The sequence below is a fragment of the Apis dorsata genome, unplaced genomic scaffold (assembly GCF_000469605.1).
Source record: "Apis dorsata unplaced genomic scaffold, Apis dorsata 1.3 scaffold_127, whole genome shotgun sequence".
Classification (NCBI taxonomy): Eukaryota; Metazoa; Arthropoda; class Insecta; order Hymenoptera; family Apidae; genus Apis; species Apis dorsata.
In genome coordinates, this window is record NW_006263420.1 from 688135 (window position 1) to 696946 (window position 8812).

General features: G+C 39.8%; 1 protein-coding gene and 1 long non-coding RNA gene across 11 annotated transcripts in view; one reads left to right on the forward strand and one right to left on the reverse strand.

Annotated features, from left to right (window-relative positions):
- LOC102678757 (glutamate receptor ionotropic, kainate 2) overlaps positions 1-8812 on the forward strand; it is a 225162-nt gene that overhangs the window by 182549 nt on the left and 33801 nt on the right. For all 9 annotated transcript variants that reach the window (XR_004149996.1, XR_004149997.1, XM_031509125.1 and 6 more), the window contains one exon: positions 1533-1674. Coding sequence is in view for 7 of the 9 variants with exons in the window: in XM_031509125.1 (XP_031364985.1) it covers positions 1533-1674 (142 nt within the window). In the remaining 2 variants the exon portion in view is untranslated. The remainder of the gene's footprint in view (positions 1-1532; positions 1675-8812) is intronic.
- LOC116185203 overlaps positions 1-8812 on the reverse strand; it is an 86402-nt gene that overhangs the window by 11900 nt on the left and 65690 nt on the right. The window contains exon 6 of one of the 2 annotated variants that reach the window (XR_004150000.1): positions 5704-7783. The exons of the other annotated variant lie outside the window; for it this stretch is intronic. This is a non-coding gene — a long non-coding RNA (uncharacterized LOC116185203). Of the gene's footprint in view, positions 1-5703; positions 7784-8812 lie in introns of those variants that run through there. 2 annotated transcript variants of the gene reach the window in all.

An 8812-nucleotide genomic window follows, 5' to 3' on the forward strand; every position in this document is an offset into this window, starting at 1 on the left:
AAGAGATACTATAATATCGCCATCGTTCTCCACCATATTTCTACGAAATTTTGTAAGATTATGCAAGGGCACATACCAGCGGGTACAAAGAAACCTCTTCAACCTCTGATTTATCATTCTTATTCAAACTTCTTAATGGCCGTATTAATAGGTCACGAATCGCACAAAAGAGCAGTTTGGGCCGTAAAACGCTCTCGGATGCTACATCTCACAACCTAATAGATCTTGCTTACCACTTTACATTGCCCCACGAGGCCGCGATACACCCCTATAAATTCAGCCAATCATGAACTATTCTCCGTCCTACACTTTCCACTCCATAAAAACCGCGCTTTTATATTCTCTCCGCTCTTCTTTCTTCTTCTTTTTTTATTTTGTGACTAACTAGCGACGAGATGATATCACCATCAGCTTTCTGAGAAATATATAATCGTGGTGAACTTGTCACCAGTGCCACGAAAAAGTGAACACTTCTACTTTAAAACGAAACTTGAAACGTTTTTATAATCTCTTTTTATAATCTAATGGAATAATTTGAAATATTCTTTTCTTGAGATTACTCTCGGAATTCGAGTTTTCGGATTCATCGTATAATATAAAATAACCGGTAATACCATCGCTACGTGTAACGAAACGTTTGCCAACGTTTCGCGTTTTCATTGTCGTATGAAAGATTCGACGAAAAGTCGGTGGTGGGCATCGCGGGGAGGGCCGTTGGTGCTCTGGAACGGCGCATGAAAGAGACTTTCCCTCTGAATTATACAGCGGCCCATGAAAAATTCGCGCAATGAACGGCAGTCCAAGTTGCACAGGGCGTATAAGGAGATTCGCATTATCGTGCATATTGGATGAGCGGAAGGTCGGAAAGAGGATACTCGAGATATGAAATTTTGATCACAAGTGTACGTGGGGTCCGGAATCGGAAGTTATCCCGATCCCGCGGGCACGGGGCGGCCCGTTGCGAGCGAATGCGTGAAAACTTGGTTGACCAAGGGGTCAATTGCCCGATTAATCCCGATTTTCATCTTTCCCCTGATAAAAATAAATTTCCTTCCGAATGCGATTCTCGTCGATGATCTTCGATGGCCATCGAAACATTGAAAAAGAAAAAGAAAAAAAAAGAAAGAAGAAGAAGAAGAAAAACATGTATCTTTATCCTGATTTATGCAAACACAAAACGCGTCTCCCTCTGTATACGTTCCACGGGAACAAGAATACTATAGAATATTCTATCAACCCCCTCCCTCGAAACGACCATAATATATCATCGTTTCCTCGGAAACATCATGTTTCGAAAATTACGTCGAGCGACCGATAATATGTTGAATTGCGTGGAAAAAGGGGGGAAGAAGAAGAGGAGTAAAAATATCTCTGGAAAGGAAAAGAGGGGCCCCGTTTCGAGCGGAAAACGCCCCGGTACGACGCTTAATAGCGGAAATCAACAACGTCTATCCGCCGAGACGCGGTGAAACGAATAAAATAGAATGTATCCACCGTTACGTAACCCTCGTGCCTCCCCTTTCTGTTTTCAGGCCGCTGCTGAAGCAGATAAAGAACTCGGCCGAGTCGCACATTGTACTGGATTGCTCCACGGAGAGGATTTACGACGTGTTGAAGCAGGCGCAGCAAATAGGGATGATGAGCGACTATCACAGCTACCTCATCACCTCTCTGGTGAGTCCTTTAATTAAATGAGAATGCAATTAATGTCTGGCTCCTGTGTCACGTACGCTTTTCTCCCAACAACTGGAAAATCAACCGCTATTACCACCCACCACCGACCGACCACCCCCGAAATTGCAACTGTCACGCGGATTACGCGTATAAACTAATTTTCGCGGGGTCGCCTCGTCTCGCCATCGCTCGAATTTTCCTCGTGATTTTCGAGCGGCGGCGTTCGTGATTGGAATCGATAAACGAGGTAAACGGGAGTCGAGGAAGGTGGGCGTCGGAGGGAAGTTATAAGGGGAAAGGAATCGACGTTCTAACGCGTATCCAAGAGCGAAAGATTCGAGTCGACGACTCGATTTCGAATCGACTTCTGTGAAAATGTTCCACGCGAGTTTCACACCGTGCTGATTCCTGATCCCTTGTTTAATGGAACTTTGAGGGAGCCGCGCGATTTTCGTGTTTTCGTCGTGTTTTAGCGAGCTTCGCGATCACCTATTGGATCGCTGCAATGTGAAATTTTATTCTCCTCGGTAAAAAAAAATCTCGCCTAGCTTCCCCCTCGTTTGAAAATATGCACGTGCAAATTTTGCCAATTTTCCAATCGATTTCCGAAATGTTCGAAATGATTTAAAATTTTTGACCGATGAAGATATATTCGACGTGGAATTTTTTTTATTTATATTTCGTTCGAAAACCTCCGAAAAACCTGAAAAAGTCCGAGGTCATCCGTGGAACGAATACTACTTGAACACGTAGCACTTCCACATCGGAATAATTACTATTACCGTAGCACTACTGATGTCTCGTTTCCTGTCGGCGCTAATCCTCAAAAGATCTCTCTCTAATTTTCCTGAAAACCAACTATCAGAGGGATCGTTAGAGTAATCACAGACTTCTCGCTGCTACTTAACGCTCCTTCTCCCTTTCGTTTCACTTCCCCTTACACATTGGCCGAGAAAAAGAGAAATAAAAGACATAAGACACGGACTTAACAAACAAAAGAAATTGTTGAGGGAGCATTGGGAGGCCTGCATTTTTCCACATTTTTAAGGTTCCAAAGAGAGAGGGGAAGAGAGAGAGAGGGAGAGAAACGGTCATGTTGTAGGTGATCGCGTGTATGTTTACACGGAACACGATTCCCTCGTTCGATTTCCTCGATCACGTTCCTGCATTAATGCACGTGAGAGACCTTCTATCCTCTTTGCAGTTGCTCGAGAGAAAGGGAATATCCTGAAGGTTTCTCGGATAGTTTGCACGGATTTCTAGTTGACTCGGATTGTACGGAAGGGAAAATTGTACGCGAGGAGTGAAATGATCGGTACGTGTTGGCCAAGAAATGGCTGGAGGCAGCACCGATCGTCGCTCCTATATCGACGATATTCCTTCTTTCGAAACTTTTCTCGCTCCCAATGGCGCGTAACTGAGAGGCAACGGGGCGAGGGAATAAAATTTTCCAGAGATGGATGACGCGTCGAATCGACATACCGTGTCGCGAGATTCTACTACGTTTCACCAGTTTGCGAGATAGGAATTGTATAGGAATCTTTCTATTTCCTTGCCGATCAAAGTTTTTCTCGAGGTTTTGCTCCCTTTTGAAAATCATCCTCGCTCCTTTGTTTCGTCGTCTCTCGAATATTTATGGACATCATCGTTTCGATGATACTCTCGAGGTAGGCAGGAGAGGTAACGAGAGATAAGTTAATGAGAAAAGCGTGACTGATTTGTAAATTTTTTTTGAATCACTTATATTCTTATTGGATCTATTAGAATCGAAAAAAGCGCTATCTACTATTTTTCGAACGATGCAATACACGTACATAAGTTAATCAACTTCTTCTCTAAATAAAATAACGCATTGTGTCAAATTGAGAAAAGCGAGAGAACATTTTACAGAGATCCCTTCGACAAAAAGATACTGTTAACCGGGTTTACTGAATCACTTCATCTTTCGTAATTACCGGTGAAAAGTGCGGTTGCTCGACCGAGGCCTGTCTTTAAATCGAGAGAAGAAGACGAGGAAACACGAGTGTAAAAGTGCGATCAACGATTGATGGTAAAACATAACGAAAGTGATCAATTCTTCCGAAACGATATCATCATACGCGATCTCACGTACTTAATAGTTTCTATCTCGTTTTAAACCGGCATTCATCGTCGCGTTATCATCATTTGATTACATCCTATCATTCCTTAATTGTCCAGTATCGAGTTGACTGATATTAAACGCAGCGGAATCGAAAAGGAAACGCTTAATTGGATAAGAGACACGTTCGAATTCGATCATCCGAACCACCTCTTCTGTGTATCCCTTCTCCTTTCCCCTTTCGCGAGATGTAATAATGCTCCATTCACATCGATCAGAATCCAACTCGAAACTTTCGCTACTTGTTGAATCGATGCGGTGTCAAAGATCAAACGGGATTTCCAATAATGGACGTATATTTTTATATGTAAAAATGAAAAACTTACAAACAATTGTCCATCCACCAACGACAAAATTCGTACATAGAACGTATATAATACGTAAGAGGAATACTTGGAAAATACCTTTTCTCTTTTTTACAATTTTTTATACATTTTTTGAAACATCGAACGTTCTCGAGTCGCGTCTCGTTTCTCGCGACAAGATAAAACTCGTGAAAAATTATCGGCAGTGTGGACGCGGCATAAGAATAAATCGTGGTTAGTTTCAGCAGCTATTTCCTTTTCCTGCGTCGTTCTAGAAGTATTTAGTAGAGCTTGAAATAACAGGTTGCGGGTCGAAAAACAGGCGGCGCAGATTGTTCGCCTTGTGGCTTATAATTATAAATTACTCGTAATACAGGGGGCAATTTGTGGCTCTCCTCGTCCCCCGACGGTCGGGATCGCAATTATTCGGTGGATGCCTTTAGAAAATGATTCACGCCGCGATCAGAAATGAGGGATAAAAGAGTCGGCGGCGGGAGAAGAGTCCCCGCTAAGTCCACGCTACGCCACCGTCCGAGGAATTATTTCTCCCTATGCGGTTAGTTTCTCAAGGGTCGCTCGTCGTAATTGGAAAATTCGTTCGCTCAAGGGTATTTCTTATTCGTGCCGCGCGCATTTATCAGCCTCGCTCCATAAATAACTCGCGTTACGCTAAATGAAGACGGATATCTTGTTTATCCGGCCTGCGTGCCAAATGATTTCGACGCATCCGATTCGAAGGCCATCGATCGAGAGATCGGATTGGATCTTCTCTTCTGGAGGGAAGAACCGCAGGGACGAAACGTTCTGTTGCGAAACTGTTCGAATATATACGACAATACGGATGTATAAGGATAATAATATTAGTCGGGTTTCGTCGACTGGTGTAGAGAGCACTTTGGCCAAGAATATATATGGATATTGTTTTATCTCAGGCTTCTTTCAGCTTGAAGTTTTTGTTTGTTTGTTTGTTTCGCGTTAATTTTATAGAACAATTTAATTATTTTCATTCATTCGGTATTATTTGCTATAAATAATTGTACGTTTTAATTGATAAGTAGATAGGCTAGAGAAATTATTTACAATTTATCTTGACGTTTTTAACGCTTCAAAAATATCGCTTTCGCTTACCTTTATCCAATTCCCCGTGAAAAACGCTTAGCCAAGGGAGAAGAGATTTTCTGGGCTTTCGTCGTAGTCGAGGGTGAGAGCCGTTCCCAAGTAATTAGCAATTTATCGTTGTCCACGGTTAGTCGGGCTTCTTCGAGGTATCGCTGACCCAGTTGAATAATCGCCGATGTATATAAGTCGTCTCGCTGAGTTATAAGAATTGGCAAATTATGTTTATCCGTGCCTGCCGCTGATTTTATGGTTTTAATTCCAATTAATATCGCGTGAATATTCCCCTCGTTTAATTACTCTCGTCACCGGTCATTTTCAGAACCGGTAATTGCAGATGACATCGAACTCGAAAACAAGCAAATGGTATATAATTATTTTACACTAGAAAAGTTGTTTTCAGTGAATACTTTTTTCTAAGTTTTTCCCTTCCTCTTCAATTTTTCTAAAAATTGTTAAAACTTTCAATTTTTATCGATCTTCTATTCTATTTTCATCCAGAGGGAATGACATTTTAAAGATAAGATAATTAACAATGTAATTAAAAGTTGCGAGAGTATAATCGATTCGATACGTTTGATACGACGCTTTAAAGATCGTGCAAACGTTATATAGAAAATTTTATCGACAACTTATAATATCAGAGGTTGTTAATTATTCGCATTCATTAAAACGTGCAAACTAGAAACTTGTTAAACATTGAATGCCCTATCGAACTTCCTCTGCGGCTTATTAATAAATTACTATAACGCTGTCAGAACTTACTAAACATTAATGCATACCAACTATGTAGTGGTTAAATCATTAACTGTTGATAATCAATTACTTTAAGAACGAATCATAATAACATTAAAATTCCTGAAACGTAAACGTTTCGATAAAAATAAACACGCTATGAATTTCCATTTATCTTAAATCATAACTTTAACGTTAAAATCTTAATCTTACTTATAATTTTTTTCCCCATCGAGAAATTAAAATTTCTTTTTTTCTAATATTCCCCGCATCTTTCACCTGTTTACCTGATAATTATATCCTCGACACGCGTTCGAAAGAGCAACTTCTAAAAAAAAAAAAGAAATCAGATACGAACATGGTCACGCCAGTCACCAACCAAGGATAAAAAGTAAATAGCCTGTGTAACCTCCCCGACGATTTATCTTGAGCCTAGCGTCCAGCAGATTTCAATTTAGATCCATTAAAATGTAAATTAGAGACCGTATTTGTTCAGACAGGTCGAGGCCTGTGCGTTCTTTCCATGCCTCTAACCCTCCGGGGGTGATTCGCGTTCACCGAACAAGGGACGATGATTTGTCACGGCTTTCGAGGGAGCAACCCTTTTTTGGCCAACGATTTTTTTCTTACGCCGTTTTGCTCGTTAACCGACCACGCGGTAATAAACGTAATCGCATAATTTGTTGCGAGAATAGGAGGAGAAACGACTCGATCTTGTTCCATCGATAACTCGAGCCTCGACGCGTTCGACAAGCGATACCGGTGATAACGATCGAATAGTTAGACAGTAGTTTAACACGGTTCACGTCTGTGAACTCGTTATTTAGGAATATCGCGATTTACGATGTCATTCTTCGCCGTGTTCGATTTTGAAAAAAAATTAATCAGAAACAGGGAGAAGATTAGGTTACCAATTTCATCGCAATTTTAATTGGTCGCATGGAATATTTGTTCCATGGTCCCTGGGGTTGTGGAAAAATAGCGTCGCGTTGTCCATTGTCGACTGAGCGGATTAATCGTTGTGCACGCGTGTTTTATAGACACGATGGATAAATAGAAGAGAAATAATTGCCTCGCGATCGAGTAGATTTAGGGTTAAAAATTTTAAAGCCTTTGATACACTGTCTATTGAATATCGAGTGGTAATAGTAATCTTAAAAGTTAAATATTAATATTTTTCGATCAAGAGAAAAATAAGGGACGCAAGACAGATTCCGGTATTAAAAAATTTAATCGAAGTTTGATACGGAACGATTTTCGTTCTCTATATTTCCATCGAACGCTATTAAAATTGGATCCTATTTATAAACAACGAGATTGTCAAACACAAGTTCACAGCGTCGAATAAATTTCTCTTTTCTCGTTGATAATATCGTGTAACATAGATCAAAGGGGAATGAAAATCGAACGGTAATTCGTGATTCGTTAAATCGTTTAACTCGAGCCGGATAATACTCGTGGGGGAGGAGTTAATTCCCACCAGTGCGTCGCGTATTTTTCCTTCAAAAGAACCGTCACGAAAGAAAGATCAGTTCAAAGTGGTGTTCGGTATTAATTTAAAAGTTATAAAAAGAATCACGAAACGGGCGTATTATTCCAGCTCGCGGGGGGAAGCAGCGAAGAAATTAATTATGACGAATATCAGGAATACACTCGAATGGCCGAATAAAATGTTGCCTATGGAGGAACGTCTCCGGAACCTATTTCATCCCATTTATATCCTTTAACTGGTCTTTTAACGTGGATCTTCATCCATCAACCTGATCTCCTTCGGAGGAAACGAATGAACGTTTCAAGTGACAGCAGTCGTTACCTAACGATAAACAGAATTAATGAAATTCTAATTATTGGGTAGGTAGATCGACAAAGTCTATTAAGGAAGACGATAGTATTCAATTTCAATGGGGGTGATCGAGTTATATATTCTTCGAACGATAAATTTATGGGGAGGGGAGGGGGGATAGGAATTGTTATATATCATCAAAGATTCTCATTTACTTGGAATAAATTTCTGTATTAATCTCGATTCCAATGATTAATTGGAACCGAGAGTATTATTTTTTTTTTGTCGACGTTGATTGAACGTAAAACGAAATAAAGTTGAACGAAAAAACGTGAGGGAGGGAAAAACGCGATTTTCGATAGGTTGTTTTTCAATTAGAGGATACTTCGTTTTCGCCAGAAATTTGCCTCTTCATTAGTAACTCGTTCAGCTTCTATTTTCTCTCTAATCAACCATGTTCAACTGGGATCATCGGGTCGAGTGCTCGATGTAAAATGCTTGAAAAAAAAAATAAATAAATAAATAAATAAAAAATGAATTTAATTGCCTTTATTATACCAGGGGATCTTTATTATCACAGCGGCCACTCCAATAAAAATCCACCGAGGCAAATTTACGCGGCCGTTAATTCAAACGGAAAATTCATGACAGAGAACAACTTCCGACTCGTTCGCCATTTACGGAATTTATTAAAGCAATTTTTTATTTTCCAACTCGACACCTCGTTGTTCTTCTCGCACGAGAATATAACGAGTTACTGCCTCGTCGTTGATTTTTCGTATATCTACTTTACATCAGAAATATTAATTCGTTTATCGAGTATCGAATCTATCTTCCTTGTATCGAGGATATCAGGTCTCCAAAAAAAAAAAAAAAGAAAAAATTTCAAAAGCCAAAAATTCGATAAAAAGCTTGAAAGATACAAATACGAATCTTTAAAAAAAAGAAAATTAAAAATTCAACCAAGAGAGGCCAAAAATATTAAGTAAATTTATGTACTAGCACGAGTATATATACAATACAACCATCGAAACGTTCCTTTTTTTTTTTTTTTTTTCA